This window comes from Zosterops lateralis (assembly GCF_965231275.1).
Source record: "Zosterops lateralis genome assembly, chromosome: 3".
Taxonomy (NCBI): Eukaryota; Metazoa; Chordata; class Aves; order Passeriformes; family Zosteropidae; genus Zosterops; species Zosterops lateralis.
This window is the reverse complement of record NC_139764.1, coordinates 111,415,671-111,443,148: the sequence shown is the minus strand read 5'-3', so window position 1 is coordinate 111,443,148 and position 27,478 is coordinate 111,415,671. Positions and strand designations below refer to the sequence as shown.

The 27,478-nt window shown below is 43.7% G+C and overlaps 1 protein-coding gene across 1 annotated transcript; it reads right to left on the bottom strand.

Annotated features, from left to right (window-relative positions):
• RP1L1 (RP1 like 1) lies at positions 1-27,478 on the bottom strand (the record flags this gene model as incomplete). Its single annotated transcript, XM_083857655.1, has 7 exons — positions 1-810; positions 1,807-2,049; positions 2,689-4,698; positions 4,765-5,266; positions 6,068-7,427; positions 8,864-9,032; positions 26,840-27,478. The coding sequence occupies 7 exons, from the start codon at positions 27,476-27,478 to the stop codon at positions 1-3; spliced, it is 5,733 nt and encodes a 1,910-aa protein (XP_083713781.1).

Sequence of the window (27,478 nt, the reverse complement as noted above, 5' to 3'; positions counted from 1 at the left end):
CTAGAAGTCCAAGTCATCCTGGTCAATCTCATCTGAGTTTTCTTTCTTTTTAGAAGCCTGAACTTCCTTAGTGTTTTCAGCCTCCTTTGGATCTGCACCTTCAGCATCTGGCTTCTCCTCATCTCCCACAGGATCAGAACCTGAGGATTCTTTGTCCTCTTCCTCCTCCTCACTGTCAGGATACATCTGGGAGGGTTTGGAGCTCTCGTCACTTCGAACCTCCCCATTGGGGGGGTCACCAGTGGGGCTATCATCACCTTTGCATTCCTCTTCAACTACTCCTTCCTCTTCAGCTATTCCTTCCTCTTCGACTACTCCTTCATCTACTTTTTCCTCTTCATCATCAGACCCTTTCTGGGATTGCTGTGAGAAGTTTCCGACAGAAGAATAACAAGAAAAGGCTGTGGATTTTTTCAGAGTCTCTAACCTTTTGCTGTTTTTCTTGCCTTTGGTCTTTGAGGCTTTCTCAGAAACTTTGTTGTTGCCTTGGTCTTGTGTTTCTTGTGCCTTGTCAGGGTCATCATTGGTAGGTTCCTCAACATTCTCATCAGGTTCCTCACCTCCTTCACTGTTTTTCTCCTCAGCCTCATCTCCTGACTCTGGTTTTGCATCTTCTTCTGCCTCAGCTTCATCTTGCTCAGCTTCTTCATTTCCTTCTGCAGCATCTCCTTCAGGATTTTTGTCAGTCCCAGAGCCCTCGGCATCTCCTCTGCATTCTGATGTCTCTGCCTCATCATCAGCCACAACTTCCTCATCCTCTGGCTCCTCTGTTTCTTCAGCTTCATTTTCTTCTTCATCTTCACCTTCAGACTTTTCTTGAGCTTCTTGCTCTTCATTTTCAGCTTCTTCTTGTTCTTCCTCTTCCCCTTTTTTTCCCTCCTCCTCTTCTTGCTCTTCCTTCTCTTCTGCTTCCTCTTCTTTCACATCTTCCTCTTCTTTTTCTTCTTCCTCCTTCCCTTCCTCCTCCTCTTCATTTGCTTCTTCCTCTCCCTCCTTTACTTCTTCCTCCTCCTCTTTTGCTTCTTCTTCCTCCTCCTCTTTGGTTTCTTCCTCTTCTTCCTTCTCTTGTGCTTCCTCCTCCTCTTTTGCTTCTTCTTCCTCCTCCTCCTTCCCTTCTGCTTCCTCCTCCTCTTTGGCTTCTTCCTCTTCTGCTTCTTCTTCCACCTCTTTTTCTTCCTCCTCTTTAGCTTCTTCATCCTCCTCTTTTTCTTCTTCCTCTTCCTCTTTAGCTTCTTCATCTTCCTTCTTCTCTTCTGCTTCCTCCTCCTCTTTAGCTTCTTCCTCCTCCTCTTTGGCTTCTTCCTCTTCTGCTTCTTCCTCCTCTTTAGCTTCTTCATCTTCCTCTTTTTCTTCCTCCTCTTCCTCTTTGACTTCTTCATCCTCCTCTTTTGCTTCTTCCTCTTCCTCCTTCTCTTCCTCCTCCTCCTCTTTAGCTTCTTCCTCTTCCTCTTTGGCTTCTTCCTCTTCCTCCTTCCCTTCCTCCTCCTCCTCTTTAGCATCTTCCTCTTCCTCATTTGTTTCTTCCTCCTTCCCTTCCACCTCCTCTTTTGTTTCTTCTTCTTCCTCTTTCCCTTCCTCCTCCTCATCCTCTTTTGTTTCCTCCTCTTCCTCTTTTTCTTCCTCCTCCTCCTCTTTGGTTTCTTCATCTTCTTCCTTCCCTTCCTCCTCCTCCTCCTCTTTTGGTTCTTCCTCTTCCTCTTTGGCTTCTTCCTCTTCATCTTTTGCTTCCTCCTCCTCCTCTTTTGCTTCCTCCTCCTCCTCTTTGGCCTCTTCCTCCTCCTCCTCCTCTTTGGCTTCTTCATCTTCCTCTTTGGTTTCTTCTTCCTCCTCCTCTTTGGCTTCTTCCTCTTCCTCTTTGGCTTCTTCCTCTTCCTCTTTTGCTTCTTCCTCTTCCTCTTTTGCTTCCTCCTCCTCCTCTTTTGCTTCTTCCTCCTCCTCTTTGGCCTCTTCCTCCTCCTCCTCCTCTTTGGCTTCTTCATCTTCCTCTTTGGTTTCTTCTTCCTCCTCCTCTTTGGCTTCTTCCTCTTCCTCTTTTGCTTCTTCCTCTTCCTCTTTTGCTTCCTCCTCCTCCTCTTTTGCTTCTTCCTCCTCCTCTTTTTCTTCTTCCTCTTCCTCTTTTGCTTCTTCCTCCTCCTCCTCTTTTGCTTCTTCCTCCTTCTCCTCTTTTGCTTCTTCCTCCTCCTCCCCTTTTGCTTCCTCCTCCTCCTCTTTGGCTTCTTCATCTTCCTCTTTGGTTTCTTCCTCTTCCTCCTCTTTTGCTTCCTCCTCCTCCTCTTTGGCCTCTTCCTCCTCCTCTTCCTCTTTGGCCTCTTCCTCCTCCTCCTCTTTTGCTTCTTCCTCCTCCTCTTTGGCTTCCTCCTCTTCCTCCTTCCCTTCCTCCTCCTTTGTTTCTTCCTCCTCCTTCACTCCCTCTTCTTCTGCTTCCTTCTCTTCCTCCTCATTTAGTTCCTCTTCCTCTTTAGTTTCCTCTGCTTCTTCCTCTTTTGCTTCCTCTTCTTCTTCTTTAGTTTCACCCTCCTTCTCCTCTTGTATTTCCTCCTCCTCTTCAGCCTTAGCCATTTCTTCTTCCTCTTCCTCTTTCTCTTCCTCCTCTTTTGCTTCCTCTTCTTCTTCTCTTTCTTTTGTTTCCTCCCCTCCTTCTTCTGCTTCTTCTTCTTTTGTTTCTCCAGTTTTGGCCTCATCCTCCACCTCAGCGTTTTGACCCTCTTCTACTTCAGGTTCTTCTCCATCTCCATTCAGTGTTGCCTCATCATCTTCATTTAATTCTGGCTCTTTTCCACCATCATCCTCCGCTTCTGTTTCACCTGTTTGAGGTTGCCCCTCATCCATCTGCTCCTTTTCTGCCCCTTCCTCCACAGAGCCGTTGGGAAGTGCTTTGGTGTCCTGGGCTGCTTCTGCGACAATGGCTTCCTCATTGTCATCTTTCTTCATCCTCAGGATTTTCTGCAAATCAAAGGCTTTCATGACTGGGGCATTGGCGGCCACTACAGGGGCTCTGGCAGGTCTGGAAGCCATTTTTTTCCTCACACAGGAGTCACATGGACAATATTCCTCCTCACTGGATTGTTTGCCAATGCTGTCCTCCAAAGCTGCACTAAGGTTAAAGTCATTATCTGCATCTAATGATAAGTCTGACGTCTCCTCCAACCTCATTTGGGCACCGTTCTTGTCCCCAAAGAGGGACTTTTTATGCATAGTTTGCAGTCGCCATCTCCTCTGCTCAGTCTGGAGTTTGGACTCGTGTGTGGGTGGCTCCTCTGGAGGCCTTGGAATCCTCCTTCCAGCCCTGCTTTTGATCTTCCTCAACTCCTTCTCTATGCTCTTTTGTATCCTTTTGCTCACTTCCTCCTTCAGCTCCAGTATCATTGCATCCATCTGCTGGTTGTCCTGCAGGTTCCACCTGACCTTAAACTCGTTCATGGCATTGACATAGTGAGCCATGAACTCCTTCTCAATTTTCTTGAGTAATCTCAGGACCCAGGTTGGGTCTGGATCCACGGACTTTTGCTGGACAAGAGATGTGCTCACACTGGTGGATGTATCAACTTCGAGCTTGGGGTCATTGGGTGACTCTTCTTGGGGCTGCTCTTCCAACTCCTCTTTAAGCTCTGTCCTGACATCAGCATCACCAATATTGGCATCAGCAGTGGTGTCTGGCTGATCAGCTGCTTCTTCTTCAGGGTTTTCTTGTGGGACTTCATCATTCACAGCTTCAGCTTCTTCCTGTTCTCCAGGTTCAGCTAATTTGTTTTCTTCTTCATTTTCATTTTCTCCCCCTTCCTCCTGACCCTGCTCACAGTTACTGCCCTGATCTTCCTTGTTCTCCTCTTCTTCCTGGATTACAGACTCCTCTTTAGCAGACTCTGCTTTTTCCTCATCTTTTGCCTCTGAGCAGGCTGTGGAAGGGCGGGATGACTGCTCTTCCTCTTTACTTTGCTCCTCAGCCTCAGTCAATTCTGTGCCAGTCTCTGTGTTGTTTTCCATTTGCTCGGCTGATTTGCATTCCACGGATTTCTGTGCCATCAACGCGGCACCAGCTGTGCACTCTTCTCCTGAGCCACCAGAGCCACTGCGAACATCAACTCCAGAGGAGGACCTGGGAGTGAAGGCGTGATCCATGGATTTTGGGGCTTTAGACCCCGACAGTGGCTTTGCCAGCTTGCTTTCCTCTTGGCCTGAACTTGGGCCGCTCCTTTCAGCAGTACATCCAAACCACAGGGCTTGAAAAATATTTAGCAGCTCCGTGTACCTTGACTTATTCAAATGTTTTGAGTTTTCTGATGGATCTTCTGACTCCTCATCAAGGAGCTGGAGGCTGGCAAGACAAGAAATCAAAATGTTGGCAGAGTTACTCAGTTTTCTCCCCATTGTGGGGGACACTTCAGGCAAACTGTTGGATCGGTCGAATTTGGTCTCATGCTTTGAACTGAGCAGGGCCTTCATGATCTGGACAGATGTCTGGACAGATGTTGGCAGGTCTTTCTTGTTGTTATTTTGGTTGGATGTAACTGACTGGTTGCATTCTGCCTGCTCCGCTTCGGCAGCTTCAGGTGCAACCTCAGAGATTTCTTCCTGGTTCACACATTCTTCGGCTTCTTCAATAATGGCTGTGTCTTCTGCTTTCTCTTCTTCCACTTCATCCTTTGCTTCCTCCTTTTCTTCCTCCTTTGCTTCATCCTCTTCAGCTGCCTCCTCCTCCTCCTCATTCTTTTCCTCAGCTTTTTCCTCCTCTGGGGCTTCCTCGGCATTTGTACAGTGTGATACCTCAGTGGTCGACTCTGCATGTTCCTCTTCTCCATCATCCTCCATTTCATATTTCACAAGCAACGTTTCCGAAGGGATTTTCCTGAGCCATTCTTGCACCACTTCTTCTGGAGACGTATTTGGTAGAGCTGATGGCATTAAATCACCTCCTTCCTCCTGATCACCTGCATCTTCTACCTCTTCTTCTGGATTTTTGTTGCAAGGATCATCAGTCTCTTTATTATTCTGACTGTTTTCTTTGGTTGCAGCGGATTTAGAGCCGTAGGAAGTTGCTTTCGAGGAATCCACAATTTCTTTCTGCTCTTTTCCTGCGGTCAGCACGGACTCTGTGCCGATGCTGCTGATGGAGGAATTCTTCAACATGGTCGAACGCATGTTTTTTCTCTTTGGCTTCCCTTTTGGTGGGGCAGGGCAGTGCAGACTGCACACTGACATAGTCTCCGACACCGATGCCCGGCTGGAGTTTGACACCTTCACACGGAGATTCTTCGAATTGGTCCGTCTTGATTTTGAAGACAGAGACATGTTTGATTGTGAGCACCTATCACCAGTTTCCTGGGATATCTCTGTCACGCATCTATCTTTTATTTCTGACTTTGAAGAGACTCTTGAGGAGCTACTTGTAGGTTTTCCATTCCTAATCCCATCCTCAGTTAGGTGGTCAACTTTTGAACATACACTCCCACTCATGCTTCCCTGTTTTGAAGAAGAGGGTTCTGAACTAATCTTGGCATGACCCTCTCCAGATTTTCCATTGGGACTTGAAATGCTTGAGCAGAGGGATGATGGCTTGCTGCTTTCTTCTTTATGACTTCTCTTCTTTGAGCTTTTTGAGCATTCGCTGTAGCCATTGGCAGTACTTTTTGAGCTTTTCTCCTCAGCAGGACCTGCAGTTGCCTCTGCTTCACTGATAGATGAAACATTTGAGTGAAGAGATCCTGTCTTACGAGACATGGCATCTCCAACAGATTTTTTCTTGGTTTCACATGAGCTTTTGGAGTAAATTGATGCCCTGCTGCCTGATCTCACATCATCTGCATGTAGGGAACTCTTCTTTTTATTCGGAGTGGATTCAAGTGAAGACACAGATATTTCAGACCGTGCGTCCAAATGAACGTGGCTGCGTTTGCTCTTTTTGGACCCTCTGGAAGAGCAAGAGACACTGCATGGAATGTTCTCATCACTGCCACTTTTCTTGCTATTCCTGTCACTAGCCTTGGAACAGTGGGTTCCTTGGGTAGAGCATTGTTCCCCTTCACTGCTCTCACCCCTGTTTGATTGGCTTGGCTTTGTTTGTGCTGACACTGAGCTGACTTCATTGACTTCACTTTCTTCCTGCTCTGCTTCCACCTCTTCAGCCTCTTTCTTGGGGCAGGACTCACTGGAGAAAGAGGACACCACTGGGTTGTCATCAGAGGGGTCACTCTGCTCAGTCTTTTCTTTTGGTGTGGTGCAGTTACTGGACTTGCTGTGCACACTGTTGGCAGGGGTGGAGCACTGGCTGTTGTCTCCCTGATTTTCCTTCTGAAGGCTTGTGGAGGACACGCTCCTGCCCACGCTGCTCGTTTCCTCACACACGTTCTTCTTGCTCTGCCTGGACTGCAGGGATGACCTGGACATGACACTCCCAACTCTGCTGCTTTCAACCTCTTCCATGTCATCCTTCAAGCACTTCACAGAGGAAGCTTCGAAGCAATTTGCATCCTCATTTTGTGAGATGGTTTTGGTGATCTCCTGGTCTTCAGGGCTGTCTTGGGTATTCAGGTTGTTTTCACAGCTTGAATGTGACATCAAGCCCAAGGACGAAGGCCTCTGGCTGTTTCCTGTGCTTGTCTGAGTGTGTTCCTGCTGCTCTTCTCCGTTGGAAGCACCGGTAGATAAATCACTTCGGCACATACACTTTTTAACGGATCGATACGCCACTCTGTTCTTTATAGTCTCTGAGTAGGATGAGGACTCTCGCACGATGTGCTCAGAGAATTCCTCACTGGAGGTGGTGTGGATGCTATCCACGGATGTCATTTTTTTGTGGACTACTCTCCTCCGGGAAGATGTGCTGGAGCATGATGACCGTGTGTGCCAGGTGCTCCGCACACTGGGCTCTTCCCTCTGGGACATGTGCATGGGATTCTTCCAAATGTCATAGTCCTGGTGTTTCTTCCCACAGCTGTGGCAGTGGGCCTCGTCACATTCCGATTCCTCCAGTTTGGACATGTAAGAATCGATATCACAGGGATATAAGGAATCATCTGCCTCTGAGCTGGCTTCTGGGTTCATTTTCTGTAGGGGATCTACTCCACTGTCCTCCTCCATCCCTGACTCTTCACAAGGCAGCTGGTTCATCAGGTTGGATTTTTTGATCTGTGTGGACCACTGCAAAGTCTCATCGTTGAGCAAACGGAAGCGAACCTTCATCTCCACGGACAAGCTCCCGTCTTTGTTCACGTGGACCCTCTTCTCGATGTCGTCGTTGACCAAGGACTGGACCAGATCCCCAGCTTTGGGGTGAGAGCAGCCATTGGAGAAGGGTGCCCCGTTGTCTGGAGAGGCAGCGAGGCCGTTGGGGTATGACTTCTCTGATGACAAGGAAAACCTCATCGACCTGTTGCTGGATGCTGACCGTGGGTGGATAACGCTTTTTTTGGCTTTCAGTCCGAAGTTCACTAGAGTGAAAAAAAGGATGGAGAAAGAGGTTAACTCACATAAAGAGGTCAGAAAATATGTAAGTCAAATCCTCCAACCAGTGAATCCTGATGTTATTCCATTAAAGCCAAGCCTATACCAATTTACGTAATTTGAAAATTTGTCTTTGACTAAGTGATGTCCATTAATCATAGAATAGTTAAGGTTGGAAGGGACCCCTGGAGATAATCTAGTCCAGCTTCCTTGTTAAATGTTAAGTTTTGAATTAATAATCTGAAATAAAATCTTCTGCCCCTTAACTTTATTTTTAAAAATAAATTGAAACACGAACACTTTGTTTATTACGTGCATGTCAGATAAGATAAATAATATATATATATACATAGAGAGAAATTTAGTCTCTGAGTTTGGGCATTTTATCACGTTGCAAATATTCCTTTATTTAACTGTGCAAGTTTTCATTCTTCTTATTTAACCAGGGATATGCAGCTGAGTGGAGGGCATTTTAGGAAGGAAGTGCTGAACAGGAGTGCATCAAAATCACATGAAATAACTCTTCCCTAACCTTCTTAATGATTGAACTGATGGATTTGCTCAGCCTCTTGATGGGTGAAGCTCCAATTTATTTCCATATTTCCCTCCAATTTTTTATGTCTTCAACAGTGAGCATAGGATGCCTGTGTCCTAAATTTCTGCAACTTTTTGGCAACACACAAATGAATCTTTCCAAGCTCCTGGTATTGACAATGCAGAGAGACAGACACACCTCCGGAGCACACTTAATTTCATCCTGCAATAAATCCTTAATACAGGTGAGATTCATTGCCCTTTGGAATTGGGAAGTTTCTTTTCCCAGGCTACTGAGGGTGGCTGGTTTAATTACCTGTGACCTTAGATAACTCATGATGGGGTGCCAAAGAACTATAATCCTGAATAATCCACAACATACTCCTTCCTGAACATAATATTTCCATAAAAATGCACTTTGTTCCCAAAAAGCCAGCTGTAACCTGTAGGAGCAACTGAGTCTCCTGTTGGCAGATCCAGGGGCATCCTCTGGTCCTGGTGCAGGAAAATGCAAGAAGGAAGGCATGATAGGACAGACAACAAGGGGATAGAGGATTCGTGGGAAATCTCTAGGGTCTGGAGGGACAGACACAGGAAAGGAGGGAGTTCTGGAAGGAAAAGGAGACCCAGAGATATGAAAGAGGAAGGGAAGTCAGCCAGACATGGGGAGCATGTAAAAGAAAGACTAGGGGGCGTAGGGAGGAAATCCTAGAAGGAAACCAGAGAAAAAGAAGGGGAGGATGGAAAGGCCTGGGAGGCAGGGAGAGGGAAGTGCATTTTCCACATGAAATCTCTACGTTGGGGCAGCACAATAGGGACCCATAATCCCCACACTGTGGGACACGAGCCTGGCTACGACTGCGCCATACGGCCCCGAGGTTTTTCTTACTTTCATTGTTCTCGTTGACATTGTTGCCGTTGTTGGAGCGGAGAGGCAGGTTGGGCAGCTTCTCCACCGAGTGTTTCCTCAGATTCTCCATGGATACAGGTTTGAAGGGCTCCCGACCTACACACACCAGCACGCTGGGGCAGTGGAGCAGGGCTTGCATGCTGTCGATCTGCAAAGGGAACAGCAAGTCCTGTGAGGAAAAACTGAGGGAGATGGGGTTGTTTACCCTGGAGAAAAGGAGAATCAGAGGTGACCTTATCACTCTTTACAACTTCCTAAAAGATGGCTGTGCTCAGGTGAGGGTTGGTCTCTTTCTCCAGGCAGCCACTGACAGAACGAGAGGTCACAGTCTCGAGCTGAGCCAAGGGAAATACAGGTTGGATATCAGGAAAAAGTTTTTCATGGAAAGAGTCATAAAGGACTGGAATGGCCTGCCCGGGGAGGTGGTGGAGTCACCATCCCTGGATGTGTTTAAGAAAAGACTGGATGTGGCACTCAGTGTCATGGTTTAGTTGACCTGTTAGGACATAGGTTGGACTCAATTATCTTGAAGGTCTCTTGCAACCTACACATTCCGTGAATTCTGTGAATTTCGTGGATTCCATGAATTCTGTGAATTCTGTGAATTCTGTGAAGTGGAGCACCATGAGCTCAGAAGAATTTAGTTCTTCCTGGACTGGAATCAACTTACAAGGAGTTTTCACCCAAATAAGAGAGCATTTGAATGATGGTCTCAGGCATGCAATGCTGGTTTTGGGGATTTTCCTCTGCAGGGACAGGAGTTGGACTTGATGGCCCTTGTAGGTCCTTTCCAGCTCAGGATGTTCTGTGATTCAATGAAAATAAACGTGTTCTAGAGAACTTGGGGGTCTACCAGAGCCTGTTGGAGAATACCTCCATTGAAAGAGAAGCTCTGCAATGTTTTGATCAGATTTTCTAAGACAGGGAAGGGCAGGGAAAGATTGCCTAAGGGAGAATAGATCTCATTTATTATGTAGTATACAAGATTTCTCATATTCTTGAAAAAATTTGGGCATATTCCATGTGGCAGTGAGGAAGAGGGTGGAACTGGAGGTGTTTAAGTTTGCCTTACAGAGAATTATAACCTTTAAATTCTTCTAATTCCTTTATGGGGCAGCTTTTATTACCTGAAAAATGCTACATTTCATTTTGTCCCTTAGTTGATCCTTTTCTTGCTCAGGAAGAGGGACAAGAATTGAGATTTTCCCTAATATTCCCTCAGTTATAACCACAAGTATTGCCTCAGTGCTGGACAATGAGGAACACTTTTCCCAGTGTAGAAAGTGCATGTGAAGGAATTTCTGTTCCTCCATGAGAACTAGGGTTGGAACCTTCATCCTTACTACATGTTCCTGGATCACACACCAAGTCACTTCTCATGGAACTGTACAATCCTAGAATAGTTTGAGTTGGAAGAGACTTTTTAAGTGTCATCCACTCCAACCTCCTACAATGAGCAGGGACATCTTCAGCTGAATCAGGTTTCTCAGATCCCCCTCCAGCTATTGCCCAAATACATTTGTCTCTCACAAAGAGCAGGAATCATTCCTGTGGGAAGCACTGGGCAGACAGATCCTGGACCCATCTTTCCATCTTGTTTCTGCAACCTCTCATTTGAAAGACTGAAGTCCAGCTCTCAGGTAAAACACTTGATGTCTTTCAAAAGAAGGAGAAGTCTCTCTTGCTGTCTGAGAGGATTTTAGAGTGGCCAGTTTCTGGCAGTTCTGTGCACCTCCACAATGTGGGATGTCCCTTCCTCCTCATCCTGCTACATCAGGAGAACATCTCTGGGGCACAGGGACAGTCTCAAAAAGAGGTGACCACACCATGAGTTATCAAGCCAGCACTGGTGTTAGGCTCAGCAAGAGGCACCCTGACCTCACCCTGTCCCTTAATCACCCTCCCCTCAAGGAGAACCAAGATAAGGAATCTCAGAGGAGCAGCGATGACAGTTCTGCAGTTGTCACACGTGCCTGAAATAACTGCAGGTGAAGGAAAGACCTTGGCCTCTAAATATTGTTACAGACAAGGGATGAAGAACCAGGGCCCCTTCAGAGCCCAAGCCCTCAGTTTGTGAAATGCTCCTGGGGTTTTCCAAGGTGTCCCACTAGGACTGTGGGAGGCACTAAGGAATTGGTGCTGGTGCAAATAAGAGGATAAATGTGTGGAGGAGGAAAGAGCATGACAGAGAAAAATGGAAGCACATTCTAGATCCAGTTAATCACTATTGAAAACATTTCTTACAATAAAACATATGGCATCTACTTTTTTGTGGGAATACAGTAAAAGTCCCTTTATCTTTCCATTCCCATTATTTTTTATTTTCTGATTGTTTTATAACAATGTTTTAGGCCTATCCAGTTTGCTATGAAACCCAAAATAAGAGAACTTTTCTCACCGAAACTTTCATTAAATTCTGCAAAGCAACAAAACTGCCAAATTCACATGATGGATACCATGAAGCAGAAAAATACTCACAAATCTCAGTTTGCCTCTGTTCCCTCCACTTCTGGTCCATCTATTCCTAGAGAAAACATCTTTATGTAGTCCTAATGAAAACATCTTTCTAGCTCACTTTAAATTTTATAGAAAGCCTGGAATTTAATAAATCAAATATTTTGAGGGGTTATTTTTGCTGTATGTATATTTAATTTCCTTACTTTTCTGTCCTTATTTTTCCTGTTCTTTTTTGTTTTTATTGCTTTGGTGAGATCTTTTCCCCTGATCTGATACAAGTAGAAAAAAATGTGAGGACAAAAAGAAGAAAGAGAAAAGGAAAAAGATGGAGAGAAAAAAAAAGAAAAATAAACATAAAATGTGTTCTGTCCCTCAAGTAAAAGAATCTATCTTTCAAGCCTCACTAAGTTTAGGAACTGTTCCTATTTGTAAGGGACATTTTTTTTTTCAGTGAAAGCTATTTTTTGCCCACATTTTCTCACGTGGTTCTGTGTCTGAGTGTAGAGATTTCAATCACACTCATCACTGCTGTGCTGTGTGTGCAGAAAATAGATGGTGCCAATGACAGAGAGTCAGGGATCCATGGAGCTGAGCCAGCTGAGTTAGGGAATTTATACATTCTTTTATGTGGAATACACTTTGTGTTATGTCACTTAAAATAGTATTTGTAGTATGGGGTATTTCTGACGTCAGCAGCACTTTAGCTGTGTTTGTGTCCATAATGTAAATTTTCTTCCTAATGTCTTGCAAGATTCATCTCTTTGAATTAATAATTCCAGAGATTCATCTTTTGTGATGCTTCATTGTTAAAAGCATTTTAGTGGTTTTAAATGCAACTGAATGTTTTCTAAAGGTTAAATAAACCCTGTTTCTCACATTGATAAAATGCAGCATGCACTGTTCCAGGGCAGTGCAGGGTTGGGATAACATCTGCTCCATACAGTGTCTTCCCACCCTGCTGCAGGAATCCCATCCTCTCAACACACTGCCTGGGCTTTCCAGAGAACATCTGTTTTCAGGGCCATCAATATGACATCTTTTATTAATGCTGAATTATCACTGGACAGCACATCCCCTTTTGTGTGTTCAGCAACTTTCAGCTCGCTCGGTGTGTCCTGGGTGAGGCCCATGTTGCTCTTCTCAGATTTCCTTCATTTTGAGGAATATGTAAAAATTATTTATAATCTAAAGGGATCAGGTCTTCACCCTGTAGGTATTCCAGTGCCCACTGTTGCTCCTGGAAGTGCTGAGTGAAATACTGGCTGCATTTCAAGCAGTGGTAGAGTCTCCCCTGGCTTCTCTGGGGCCTGCATGACATTGTCTACAGCTGGGAAAGGAGCAAAACTGGGAGCTTTCTTTCCATCAGCATGGAATGGAATGGTTTGGGCTGTAAGGGAGTTTAAAGCTCATCCAGTTCCACTCCCTGTCATGGGCAGGGACACCTTCCATTATCCCAGGCTGATCCAAGGTCCATCCAACCTGCCCTTGGACACTTCCAGGGATCCAGGGGCAGCCACAGTTTCTCTGGGCACCCTGTGCCAGGGCCTCACCACCCTCAAAGCCAGGAATTCTTTCTCAATATCCCATCTAGCCCTGCCCTCTGGCAGTGGGAAGCCGTTCCCTGTGTCCTGTCCCTCCATGCCTTGTCCTAAGTCCTTCTCCAGCTCTCCTGGAGCCCCTTTAGGCTCTGGAAGGTGCTCTGAGCTCTCCCTGGATCCTTCTCCAGGTGAGCACCCCCAGCTCTCCCAGCCTGGCTCCAGAGCAGAGGGGCTCCAGCCTCTTTTTTGCTATTGTGGAAGAGAAGTGATCCTGTTCTTGGACACAACAAGCACCAAAGAGTTTCTATGACTTGAACAACTGTATTTTCCATGCAATTTCTGCCATGGATTTTCATGCTGGGAGAAGAAACTGGACATCAGACAAAAACTTGGAGAGAGATAAGATTACAATTTGTGGCAGAAGGACCACGGTGATAAGCAGACACAGTAGCTATTCCTGCTTCAGAACCATGTGAGCCTCAGAGAAAGAGATGAAATATTAGATGGGATTAAATTCTGAGAAAATAATCTGATGTTGAATTGCTGTTCAGATTAGGTAAGAGGTGGAAATGATCTTGCAGAGAACAGTGGAATTCCAAGATACAGAGGAAAAGGAAGGCTTGATGAGATAATCTCCAGAGGTCTTTTCAAAACTCAGCAATAATGTGATTCTGTGTTTTATTGTAGAAGTGGATGTCATTTTCATGGAGACATCAGTTAAGAATCACAGAATTACTAGGTTGGAAAAATTGAGCTGGAACTGAAAGACAAGAAGGTTCTTATCTGCTTTAGCTCTCACAGACAGTGGAGTAAATTGAATGCAGCTGAAGGGGGATGCGTTTCATCTGAAGGTTGATCTTCATGATTGTGGAAGTCTTGTTCAACCTTAATATTTTCTATGACGATTCTATTATTTTAAAGCAATAATAAAACCTTAGATTCTTCTGGTAAACGGATTCCTCACTTCCCTCAAGCTGCCACAGCAGCCTGAGCAGCCATGATAGGATATTCAGAAAAAATGGTATTAAATCCCGCCACAATTTAGCTAAAATAAACACAAAGGCAATGGACTGTAAATCCTTAAAATCCAATGATCACTTGAAGGAGATGTGATGGAGGAGAGAATGCCCTGCTCTAATGTTTCTCCATTAATTCATCACACAGGATTGTAACTCATCATCTACCATCAAGGCTTCTTGGTGGACAGCAGCCAATATTTTTGGGAGACAGGTAATTTCACCTAATCCAGGTTAACATCCCCCCTTGGATATGCATGACTCCCTAATGACAGAGTCAATCATCTCAATGCAGTTGTCTAACTGTAGATTCATAGAACCATTTGAGATGTTCTAGAGTATCCAATATGTGCCTGAGAATGGCTGACAGGATAAAAGATAAATATGAGACCAGAAAGCTCAGCAGGAAACATCAACCATGTTCATAAAGTTAGAAAATGAAGTATCTTCATTTGCAAGCTGAGTCCCAAAACATGGGAACTTCGAGAATATTTTAATTCATAAGTGAACAATTAGGAATAAAATGGAAGAGAAATAATGGCTTATGATAAATGTGTTTGATGGGTCAGTAAAGGATTCCTTTGGATCACTCAGGATCCATTCAAGTCTTTTTGGAGTTCCCTCAATGTAACTCAGTCACAGTTAAGGCTGTGGACTATCAGAGACAAAAATCCACCAAAATTCATGGGATCTGTCTCTAGCAGTTGGCACTTGGTGGGCTGGAATAGACTCCCATTAAAGTGTTATTGCGTTAACACCTGAAAATTAAATCAAGTTTCTCAATCTTGCTGTAAAACCTGACCCAAGTCCCACTTTAATATATGGAGAGAAACTTGATGACCTCCACAGACTCTGGATCAAGATCCAAGAGGGTTATAGATGCTGTGGGTGAAGTTCTGGGCAGAGCCTAGCTTGGATGAGTCTTAGAGCAGCCTGGTCTAGTGGAAGGTGTCCCTGCTCATGGCAGGGAGTTGGAATGAGATGATCTTTAAGGTCCTTTCCAACCCAAACTGTTCTATGATTTATGATTCATTATCCCCCACCAGAGGAACTACCTGCCCCAGTGGGATATGGCATTTATGGATTGGTTCAAAAAAGCTCAATGTTCTTTCCAATAAAAATGATTTATGGACATTAAGCTCCACTGGGAAGGTCACTACAAGTGAAGTGTAAATTAAAACACATCCTCTCTTCTGAAACACTCCCTTTTTTCCCAGTCTGCCTGCTATCCACTGAGGATGGATTGTCTCCATGAATTTTGCTGTACAGGTCCCACCAACTGCTGTGATCTCAGCAAGAACCTCTAGGTGCTACTGCAACACAGTTAATAATAAAATGTCATCAATACCTAGACAGAAGTGAGGCAAACAAACACACAGAGCAAACTGAAATACAGAAGTAGCTGGTTGTTGTGGAGAACATGACACCCTCTGGCTCTTCCCAGAGAAAGAAGAACCACTCAGCCTTGCTCACCTCAGAAGCTGAGCACAGATATCAGTTTCTGGTGAAGGCAGAGTGAAGGAGACACCTTTGCTCTGCCTCTGCTGGCTGCCAGCCAACCAAAGACACCTGAGACTTAGACAGAATGTGGAAATAACGCAAGGCATGGTTCAAGGACAGGTCTATAAACTAATCCACCTTCCAAAGGACTGCAGAGATGCATGGGAGAAACAGGAAAAGCTGGAAACAGACCCACTGAGGAACAGGCTAATGGGCTGAGTCCATGGCCTGAGCTCTCACTGCCTCCTTTCCTAGAGCTCATCCATCTGCTCCGTTTTGTCTTCCCATTTACACCTCCTTGGAGTGTGAACAGCCCAGTCATTTTGTGGTTGTGCCACATCCAATCCGGAGGCATCCAGGCTCTGAACTGATGTATTGTGGTTTAATGATAATGAATTTTGCATTTTATTCATGCAAAGAACCCATTTGCCCTTCCCTTCTCCAAACTTTGCACCAGAGGAATTAGAGAGTGGTTCTTCTGGGGAGTGGCTAGGTAATCTGTGGTCAGAAGGTGAATCATGGGGTGGTGCCACTCCCTGCCCACATACAAATTAGCAAAGTAGTGGAAGAAAAGGAGGAGGAAGAGATCAGGAAGTGCACAACTTGTTCTCTTTTTCTCTAACCTTAGCAGGGGTCACAAGGCTCTTTCTTCCCTGCCATCAGGAGGAACACAGAACAGGAGGTAATTCCTGAAGTTAGAATGAGGAAATACTGCATGGAAATGGATTCAATCCTCTGGAAATGGTAGCATCCAAATGATTAGTCTGGAAGAGAGCACACAGCATCCCTTGCATTTCCCAGCTCAAAACTCACATGGATTCTTAAACTGAATTAAATATCAGGTCCCCAGATCCACATGGAATCATGGAATGGTTTGGGTGGGAAGAGGCTTCAAGGATCATCCAGTTCCATCCCCTGCTATGGGCAGGGACACCTTCCACTACCCCAGGTTGCTCCAAGCCATGTCCAACCTGGCTTTGGACACTTCCAGGGATCCAGGGGCAGCCACAGCTTCTCTGGGAAACCTGTGCCAGGGCCTCCCCACCCTCACAGGGAACAATTCCTTCCCAATATCCCATCTATCCCTGCCATTCTTCCTGTGTCCTGTACCTCCATGTCTTTTTCCGCAGTCTGTCTCCATCTTTCTTGCAGGTTCCCTTCAGGTACTACAAGGCTCATCCCAAAACCTTCTTTTACCAATGAAAGACGGATAAATCAGGACAGATTCCAGTGTTCAAGGCTCTTGTAAGAGCGGGTGGTTTGTCAAGCACAAAATACAAGCTGCCGCCTTTCTTTGATGCTTATTTAATGGGAATATGGGCAAATCCAGTGCTCCATATGCTGAAATACAGGAAGGTAAGATAATTTGCCATTCCAACACTTCTCCAAACATCAACATCTTCTACATTTTTACAGACATGACCTGTTCAGCTTTCAGGTTTGCCCACAGTGCAAAAATGCATGAAAAAATGAGAGTTTTGGGAGGCCATGGAGCACTCAAAGAGCGAAGTAAAACTTGAAATAGAGAGGAAAAATGCAATAATGCTCTGCTCTGCTTTCTCAGTCAAGCACAGGCAAGAATCATGTGCAGCTATTGCTCTGCTGGCAGCTTTTTCTGGAGTACTCATGGATGGGTTTTCCCTGTGTGTGAAACTTTGCACACATATACAAAAAAACATTCTGGGTTTTGCCCTGAAAATATTCTGGATGAACAACTCTTCCATCTTCCAAGAGAAATACTAGTGACAATCACAATACAATCAGAAAATCAGTGGCTGTTGAAAATCACTTGGGTAGCAGGAGAAGAGAAGCATCTCATGGGAAAAGAGGAAGGGAAGAGGACTGATAGGGAAAATAAAGGCATGGAGAATTGTTGGAGTCCAGGGCATCCCCTTGGATAACCTGGGACCCGGGAAAGAGAATTTGAGCCCTGGACAAGGGGGTGTGGAACCAGTCCAGGGGGGTTGGAAACCTTGGCACAGAGCCCAAGAAGACACTGAGTTTGATCTCAGCCCATGGGAGAAACTTCCAGCATTAGGAGAGGAATTGCAAATCACCAGGAAGTGAAAGTAGTAGTTTAACACAGTAGAACATGCAAAATTCAGTAGTTTTAGGATTCTTAGAATAGAGGTAAATGGGGGACAAGATGGTGGAATTTGGGTGGTACCTCGTGTCCCTCTCCTTCTTCCTCGTCCTCCATCTTCTGGGGTGGTGATGACACAAGGTAGTGAGAGTGGATTGGGTCAAAGCAGAAGTGACCCTCTTAGTGTAAGCACTGGGCATTGGTGTGAAATAGCAAATAACCTACACATAATTATCTGTATAAATGTAAGGTGCTGCCCCATCAGTGGGCAGTCGCCTCGTGTCCCAGCTCTGTCCAGACCTCGGCTGGGAGTGGAGAAAAACTCTGTGATATCAAATAATAAACAACTTGAGAAACCAGAAAACAAGGCCTTGAAGACTCCGCTTCTTCGTACCAACGCAACTCGGGGCTTTTAGAGGGCCAAGGACTTTAAACAATCTGAATCTCGGGTGAGAAAACCAACCTGAGAGAGAATGAATATTTTTAAGACAGAGGTGAAGAGGATAAAAATGGAAAGAAAAATGATTTCTAGCCTGGTTCAGTTTGGAAATTTTGATTGTGTGAGGAGTGCCACCAGTCCACCCCTGTGCAGGATGAGCTGGTTCCTGATGAAGATTATGGGAGGTTTCCCAAGGATTTCACAAAGTGCTAGATGGATTTGGGACATCTCCACATTGCACTGGCTTTATATGCAAGTTTTGATGGACTTTTCTCTCCCCACCCACCCTGCCAGCTCAAAATTAGGTCTGACACTCTTCAAGCTGTGAAGCAGCCAGAGAAAGAGCAAACTGCTGTTAAAGGTGCAAATTTCAACTGAGAAGAGTAGGATGGCCTTTCTAGAGAAGTTTTGCTGCTGATGTTTTTCAACTTCTGACTGAAGTCAGAGTCCCCCTCCCGCCCCTTTGGCATTGAGTTCATTAAATCTGGTCCATCCAACCTCAGCATTTGAAAATGAGTCAGTGACATCCACTCCACCCTGAGAGCCTGCCCTGATCCTCTCCTGGGGCAGGATTATCTTAAAAATTGACGTGCCTTGAAAAATGAGAAACATTTGGTTCTTGTGCTCAGCCTTGTGGTGGCTGAGTCAGTGGGAAGGATCCAGTTTGGGAGTTCAAGCTTTTCCCCATGACCAGAAGTTGTCAAAACTCACTCCTTTCATATGGAGAATGTTTACATAATGGATGAGAAGGTTTTCCAGTTGGAAATCCAGTTATCTCTAGGAGCTGGGATTGAGGATATAAATCCTCCTGGATCAAGCTGACAGATCCATAGGGAATTGATCCATGGTCTTGCCATCTTGGATGTCTCTTAGCACAAACACTGTGGGTAAAATCTTGGAGCTCCAGAAGCCCTGAGCACAGAGAGATTTCGGTTTCATTGAGGATTTTGTTTTTGTTACTGAGTCCAGGTTTCACTCTCATTTTGCAAAGTCCATGGTACAAATGGGAAAAGTGGGAAGGCTTTTGCTTCTACTTTCAGATCTTGCTAAGAGTTGCAGCAGAATCCTTTGAATTCCATGTTCAAGGCCAAAAAGGGAGAGGAAAATTGATGCAAAGGCAAAAATCCTTTATTTTCCTCTCCTTTTTCTGACTAAACACTCCCAAACTTGAATTTGTAAAACCTAATTTCCATATGAAAAAACCCCACAGACTTTCCTCTGAAAATTCTTTGACGAAACAGTGATTTCTACTCAAAGTACTTACAGAAAATTCACACTTTTTCCAGGAGAGGGTGGAATTCTGCTATTTTTTGTACTCTCAGCAAATGAATAAATAGAGAGATCATGGTGACAAATCTTACCCTCCTGAAGTCCACTCTTATTTAGTGCTCCTTTTGTGCACTATAAAGAGAGCCATCAACAGGAAAAGCTTCACACTTCTCATAAAATATTTTGTAACACAACTTTTTCTGATGAACCTTGATTTTTTCCTGGCAATTTACCTGTTACTGACATAGAGCTGTTTTTATTGGCTCAATACATTTTTTTCACAAATAAAACCCCCACATAGGATTTTTATATCAAGTTTAAACTACTATTGTGCACTTTTGTACCCTTTGTTGCATTGACAAATCTGCATTTTATAAGTCTGGGGTGTTTCGTTTCTTCTTTAACTGTTCACAATCTTTTCAGAGTTCTAAGCTTCTATATGTCAGTAATTTTCCTCCAAGCACTTTCTAAAATTTGTTTAAGATGGAAAAAAAACTAAATGTGAAAAAATGTATTTATAAAAAATTCAATTCTTTTTTTTTCCAAAACCACTTAAAACCAAAATTAAAACAAAATAATTTTTGCATTTAAAAACAAGATAATTTTTCTGGGCAAAATCCAGAAATGCCAAAAATAGTTGTAGGAGGTACCCATAGCATGACAGAAAGTTTGGTTGTATAACTGAAGTCCACAAGGACAAGTTAAATGAGTGGCTGAATTTTCTAAATTGCTGTTAGGAAAAATTAGAGAATATTAGTGGTCATACTACTGAGGCTGCCAGAGCTCCAGGAGGGTTTGGACAACACTCTCAGGCACATTGTGGGATTTTTGGGATGTCCTGTGCAGGGCCAGGAGTTGGATTGCATGATCCTAAGGAGTCCCCTTCCGGCTCAGGATATTCCATGATTCCATGATAATTGCATATACTCAATAACATGATTGGAAATATCATCTTTGCCCTGGATTAAATTCAAAAGGATTAGAAAGCAATTACACTTTGCTCCCTTATTACTGAAAGAACAAAACCTCCCCAGGCTAAAGGAATCATCTGCACTTGGTGTATGTTAGATAAGGAAGTATCAGGTTTGCTGCATGTTAGATAAGAAAGTCGCTAAACACGGGGTCCCTTTAACTCTACCACGTAAGGCACCTGGCCAGATGATCTCAGGGCATCTCAAAGGTTCACAAAACACACCTGGATATGAATCTTCTTGTGGATGAGGTTCATGGAAAGTTTTGCTGAGGTTTACAGATCGCTTGTGTAAATCTCGTTGGAGTCATTGTGGTTTTGGCACGGAATCAGAGAATATCAAACCTGAAACCTGTGGTTTGTTTTTAGACCATGAGTCACACACATGGTGGGTGGAAAAGTGGCACAGCTCGCTTGATAGCAACGGTGTGCTCCAGATCAGGGGCTGGAATTGTTTGCAATCCTTCATACCTGAGCACAGAAACCGAATGTCACGGTGAATACGTCAACGTGCAACCAGAAAATTAACGATCCCACGGAGGCAAATTATCACCTCTCCTCTCTCACTGTTTATATACACACACCACATTTTAAACCAGCTTATCTGCCTCCATGTGTCCCGTTTTCCTCCTGCATTTCCATCAGGGTCTTGATGACACCTGTCATTAAGACAGATGATCTTGGTGGAGAGCCCAAACACGAGTGGCCGAGAGGATGCCTGCGGGCAGCCTACAGATGCCCCAGGAATGGCTCTATGGATGTGTAAATCTGAGTCAGGAAATATGTCAGACAAGCCTGTTTCCTGGCCTTGCACCCCTAGGTCGCTGTAAATACAGTCATTATCAAGAACTACTTAGTAATAATAGTTAGGCCACCAGGTTGGCTAATAACATCTAAAAATAAAAGTTCTGTGTTTACGGCTAAATTAAATCAATTCTGGATCCAGGGCACTGGAACAGCATTGCCACTTCTTAGAGTGGTCTTTAGAGTATTTAAAGCCTGGATACACTGGCACTCTCCCAAGCAATTCCTGGGCAGATCTGGGAGTTAACACAAGCCAGGGAGATTTTCTAAGAAGCAGCTTGAACGTGGCCACCCCTGTGGGAATTAGGCCCTATTTTGGGTGCTACAAAGTGTGATTATGGTGCCATTTGATGCCAGAGTCTGTGCTCTGATACTCTCCTGGCTACTGGGGTTGCTGTGGGGTCTCATTGTGCTGCTTGGGCTGAAGATCTTATCCTACAAGTTGCTGGAGGCTGGGAAGATACACCAGGGAAGGAGTAATTTCATTTGGACCATTCTGTCTTTCTCCAAGACTGGGACATGGTCAGAGATGCCTTGATTTGCCCCAGAATGGTTGGTCTTGCCTAAGTGCAGCCCGTGCCAGATTCCACACAAACACAGGAGAAAACTGAGGGTTATTACCCCAAGGGGTTTCTAATAACTAATCCTTTACAGTCTCCAGTTGGTGGTGCCTGAGGAAACATTCCTGAGCTCACGATCGCTCCCCTGATTAACCTGCACGGCAATTCTCTGATCCCCCAAGGAAATTTGGTGGCACACAGTACTCCTTTTGCAACGTTCTCACTTTCAGGAGCTGAGGCAAAATCGAGTCTTTCTGGTCTTCCACTCGACCTTTCCACACAGCAAAACCGGATCGGATTCACTCATTAAATGTAACAACTTACGGTCAGCCTTGAGTGCGCCCAAACAAAAAAACATCTCAGCCTTGGCCTCACTCCAAAAAACATAAAACTGGCCACATCCCCTGGAAAACTCTTTCGAGGGCTGATAAATCCCATTTGAGCTGCTCTTGGTAATTGCCACCAGTAGCCATAAACTATGTAGAGTATTTGCCATCTCACAGTCTGGTTTCCAACGCCATGAGAGGAGGAACGCTGGATTTTAAGGAAGACTTTGGTTTGATTTTTTTGTTTTCATTTAGGACAGCCAGTAAAAGGAAGGCCTAGTGATTCAGAAATGAGGACATCTGTGCCTGGACACAGTCATGGTGCTGGGTTCCTGTGACTTAACAGAGTCTTAATGACTGTTCAGCTGGTGGGCCCTGGATAATTGCCATTTGTAAGGGAAATCCTCTGTCGCTGCCTCATCACCCTACACATCATTTCTTACAGCCTGGGAGGATTTCTGCCCTCTCTGTGATCTCTGTGTCTTTGCCCCCAGAGACATCCTTCCCTCTCCAGGGGTGGGTGGTGGGGATCTGAACAGAGGTGCATTCTTGTGGTTTAGACCATGAGGAAGAAAACCCACTATGTGGTATAAAAACTTCCCAGAATGGAGTCAAAAGGTCATTTGATGGAGAAGATAATCTACAATTATTCTTTTTATTGAGATATCTGCACACCTGGTTCTTCTTTTAGTGTAGAACTGATGTCCTCAGTAAAAAAGGAAATATTTGATTTCCAACAGTCTCATCAGCTAATGGATGTAAAGTCCCATACTTGTGTTTGCCAATATCCAAATATCTGTAGTACTTTGTAACCAGTATATGAAAACTTAAGCCTAGCTTAATTTACTAGTTTCAGTCAGTTTTCCCATGTTCTATAATTAATATAGAGGGTTCCAACAGGCGAAATGTCCCACCACCCCAAATGCCTCGTAAGACAATTGGATTCAGATGAATTAATGAATTATGTCCAGGATTGTCTATATTTTAGTGGGAAAATGTGCACAGAGTTTCACTGGCCAGTTAATTGCGTGTCAATGTTAACCTAAATAACACATTTCTCAGTTTGGGCAGTTAATCCAATTATTTCCAGTTAATCACCTGGAAAACACCAATGAGTGGCTTGACCTGAAAAAAAAATTTATGATTTACACTTCTTTTCTGGCTGAAAATTTAACCGATTTTGCTTACCTAAAACTGAATTAAATTTTTCTCCAGTCCCATAGTCATCAAATTTCTAGGCAAGAAAACTCCTGGTTAATTTGGAAGATGGAAGATTTTCCATGATGAAATGAGTGTTCAAACACTTCACACCTACTGTCTTCAGTAGGACTAGGATTTCCTTGTAGGAAATCTGCTTGATGTTTAGGATTAAAAATACTGGTTTCACCTCACTCAAGGCTTCAGGAGTTAGAATGAAAATGCAAATATGTAAATACTAATAGAACTGAACTAAGGGTACTTCCATGGGAATCAGGGCTTTAAAATTCTCAGATTCTACGATCTAACTTTGAGTTATGATTGAATTAAACTTAGAAGTTTACTGGAAAAATTTGTGGACCACAAAAGGAAAGAATCACTTTTCTCTGCTTTCTCAAATCAATATTCCATGAAAGGAACAAAACCCAAGACTGTTCCAGGTGTGTCTAAGTTTATTCCTACATAAAGATTTGTAATTTTGAAGTGTCCTGAATTTACTCAACGAAATGGTAAGAATATTAAAATGGAGCAGATCAAAACATAGTCACTGGGACAGAGGTGATTTAACTAATTTTAGGATTTAGGTTTAGATCTGGAATTACAGTAGTAGAAGAAACAAAAGGAGACTGAAGAGCAAACACTCTGAGGTCTATGAACATCTCTTCCATTGATGGAAGACTGATTAACATGTGGGACAGGAGAGTTTTCCCTTTTTTTGGTGTTTGGTTTTCAAGAATTCAAGGAAAAACAGGCTGAAAAAAAGGCATTGTGAACCTGCTATTAAATGCTGTGAATTTTGTTATTCAGACAAACACAAATTCAATCCATCAAATGGTCCAGATGCATTGCTTAGGAATTATTCTGCTAATCTGTCAAAATATGGGAATAAATATCAAAAGTTACTGTTCAATTCAGTCCCAGCCCTCTTTCCTAGAAAGATCTCTGTGCTAAGTCATGGGGAAAAAATTACATAGATAATTGGGATAAAAGAAGTTTACAAAATTATTTAAAGAGAATTTGAATTATTCTTCAAAGAGAATAATGCAAGAAAAAAGGAAATACCCAAGAAATATGAAATATCCAGATACCTTTGAATGATCATGGAAGAATGGAAGCTTCTTTTCATTGTCCTTGACAGAAAATGCAAATTTAAGTACAAAGACAAGATGTGCAGCTAAAATTAAACTCCAGTGGAAGAAGGTTATTTCAGGAAAGTTCAAAATTGTGCACTGAATTCACAATTTTTGCTTTTCAATGCAATAGTTGTATCTGGTGAAGACTCTGACACAACCAACTGTGTATCAGAAACAGAGGTTTTGAAGCTGAGCTAAGAGAAAAAAACCTTAGAAGAAGAACAGAGATAGTTTAGAGAATCCACATGAAAGGAAAAGATTGGAAAATCCAAGACAGAGTGAACTTTTTGTGGTTTAAATGCTTCGCACCCAAGCCTAGAGTAACAGGAATTCCCAGTAGGAATGGTTGTTAAATGAACAGGAGTGACCAGTTTGAAAGCTGAAGGTAAATTACTAAAATTAATAATGGCCAAAAAACTCACTGTAAAAGACTCCTAGGAATTGTATTAATAATCACATATCTCCCAATTATGAGGAAGATGAAGATGTTGCTGAGATTGGACCTCTCATCACCTGTCCCTGTGATATTCTGCACAGGAATTAAAGGAGTGAAATCAGAATTATTAAGATATAGAAAATCAACTCCTTATTGACAAACAAGTAATGAAAATTTTCATATTAAAAAAAATAGAATCTGAAGGGACCGTGAGAGATTAAGTGATGGTGTTTGACCCACACCCACATTTCTGCTGATGGAAAACATGGAAAGGTTGGAGAAGACCTCCAAGATCACCGAGTTGAAGGTATCGTGTTTACAGAGTGCATATTTAGTACATATCCCATCTAAAATATTGTTTTTTATAATGACTAGAAGGACAATTGTGCAGAATTCATTTAGGAATTAAAAGGGGAACATTAAGACTGCACTAAGAAGTAGAAGGCAAAACTTTTCTTTAGAGAAATCAGTGAAAATTCTCAAAACTTGAAGAAGAGGATGTTGCTATCAGTTCATAGATTATTATGTCCAGCTGGACTGAGCAGAAGTCCAAGTCTTAAAAAATGGAGAAACCAGTGGCAAAAGAAGTTAGTTATATTTTATAGATTATAAAATATATTGGCAGCAGGATTTGGTTTGGTTGGAAGCTCTTTCCAGACTGGGAATAGCATAAAGCTCTGTGGTAAGACATGGTGCTTTCATCAGGAAGGATGGCTTAAATTATCCCCTCCCTCTCTCCTTCCTACTGCACATTCCTCTCCCTGTAAAAATGAGCTTATTGCAAAATTACTCCTTATATTACTCCTCAGGTAAAAATGAGCTTATTGCAAAATATTCCTGCATTTTTTCCCCGACTGGATCATTGGCGATTTGAACCCAGGTCATATCAGTCACCTGGTTCAGAAAGTGACACCACAGGTGGTTGTGTTTTTACCACTGGCACTCAGCCCTGTAAAGGTGGGAGAAGTGAGAAAGGAGATGGGAATCTCCAATCACTGCAGGGACAGGGACAAGTCAGGATAACTCATGAGATCCCTTCAAAAAAAATGGAGGTAAAGGTTAGTTAGCTAAAAAGAGATGGAGAAAAAAAAATAAGAGAATCTCAGGTTTGTCAGGAAATTCCTTTGGGAACAGAAGAATGAAGGGATTTCCATGCCCTGAATTTATTATAAGAATTCCTCTCACAGCAGATTTACTAATTCATCAATACAAAAGCATCTTTTGATCCCACTCAAACCTTAATTTTTTATGCATTAGTTGGTTATCTTATCACCTTATCTTATCATCATTGGTTATCTTATCTTTTCTCTGTTGATGATCCCACATTGTGAACAGGACCCTGCTCTGTGGGGAACTGTGCAACCACAAGGTCCTACCTAAGGGCCTCCTTATTCTGCTGAATTCCCAGTGATCAGGTATGGAAAAGTTGAACATTTGTTGGGACACGCCTCCCAAAAAAAGGTGAGAAGCACTATAACTAGAAGGGGTTTTACATCTAATTGCAAAACATTGACCCCAAACAATATTTGGTATGAAGTTCCTGAGTGGCTGAACAAGATTCTTCTACATCAAACCATTGTGTAATTAATGGGGAAGTGATTAATGTGACAGAGCCCGAAGGATTAAGGTAACGTGGATAAACTTTTGGACCCATGAGCTAAAGGATTTGCATCACAAGTGTAGGGATGCATTTCCCACACCCAGCAGGTGTTTCCAAATAGGGAAAGAGTTTCAGTTTACCTTTAGACATTTTAGGAAGTTTACCCAGATTTTTCCATATCCTGCTGGCTCAGTGCCAAAAGAGAAGCATCTATTGGACCTTGTCACTGCTCTTCAAATCTTGGTTCTCTCTATTGGCTGCAAACCAGGTTTTCCCTCCTAAAACATTCAGTATTTAGAAAGGAGCACTAAGGAAGTGAAGGGCTTTTTGGAGTGTTTGTAGCAAGGTGTCAGAGATTTCTCAGACACCTGTGCGCGGGTTTTCATTTGTTTTCTGTAATGTTTGTTATTTTGACATTTTTCTTTATTAAACCTTTTAATTTACAAAACACCTCCAAGGAGCAGTATGGCTCAAATTAATTTTAGACACTTCTCTGCAAAGGCTGGACCCTCAGAGATTGATAGATTAGCACGTGGCTTATTAGACTCTGACCACGTTCTAACCTGTATCACACAAGGAAAGTGATGACTCCTGTTTGAACAATTGACCAGCACCAGAGATATTTACCTTCTTCCCATCAACAGTGTAGAGCTTCTTCACCGGGAACTGCAGGATCTCCGTGATCTCATCCAGGAGCGTTTTGAAGCTCCGGGCGTTTCTGCGGTTCAGGATGATGGAGCGCCGGAATCCGCTCTCCCCATTCTTGACCAGAGTGATTTTCTTAGGTATCCTGGGGCCGTGGTGGGTAAAAGATGTGGAATAATCTTCCATCTTGCCCTCCTGAGCCGATCTCCTCACGGTGCTGGAGGGGCGGCCGTTCCGTGGCGGGGCTGGCCTGTGTCCCCCCGAGGTGATGCTGATGGGCTTCACATATTTCTTGTCGGAGCACAGGTAACACCCTCCATCCTCCAGCTGGTCCAGCTCACTGATGCAGTGTATTCCTCGTGGGGTGGTGATGGTCCTGACCCCAAACGGCAGCGGGACGCGGTGGGAGAGGTCATCCATGAGCGCGTGAAAGCTCTTGAAGCTCCGCTGGTTGATGGCCATCTTGACTCCTGCAAACTGAGGGTCTCCGCTCTTGAAGAAGGTTATTTTTTTGGCTGGAGGGACCTTGGAGAGGGTGCTGGCCCGAGCCACGGCAGGGAGGGGCGGCTCATAGTTGTAGGAGCTGGTGGTTGACAGGTAGTCAGCAGGCACCTGAGTCAT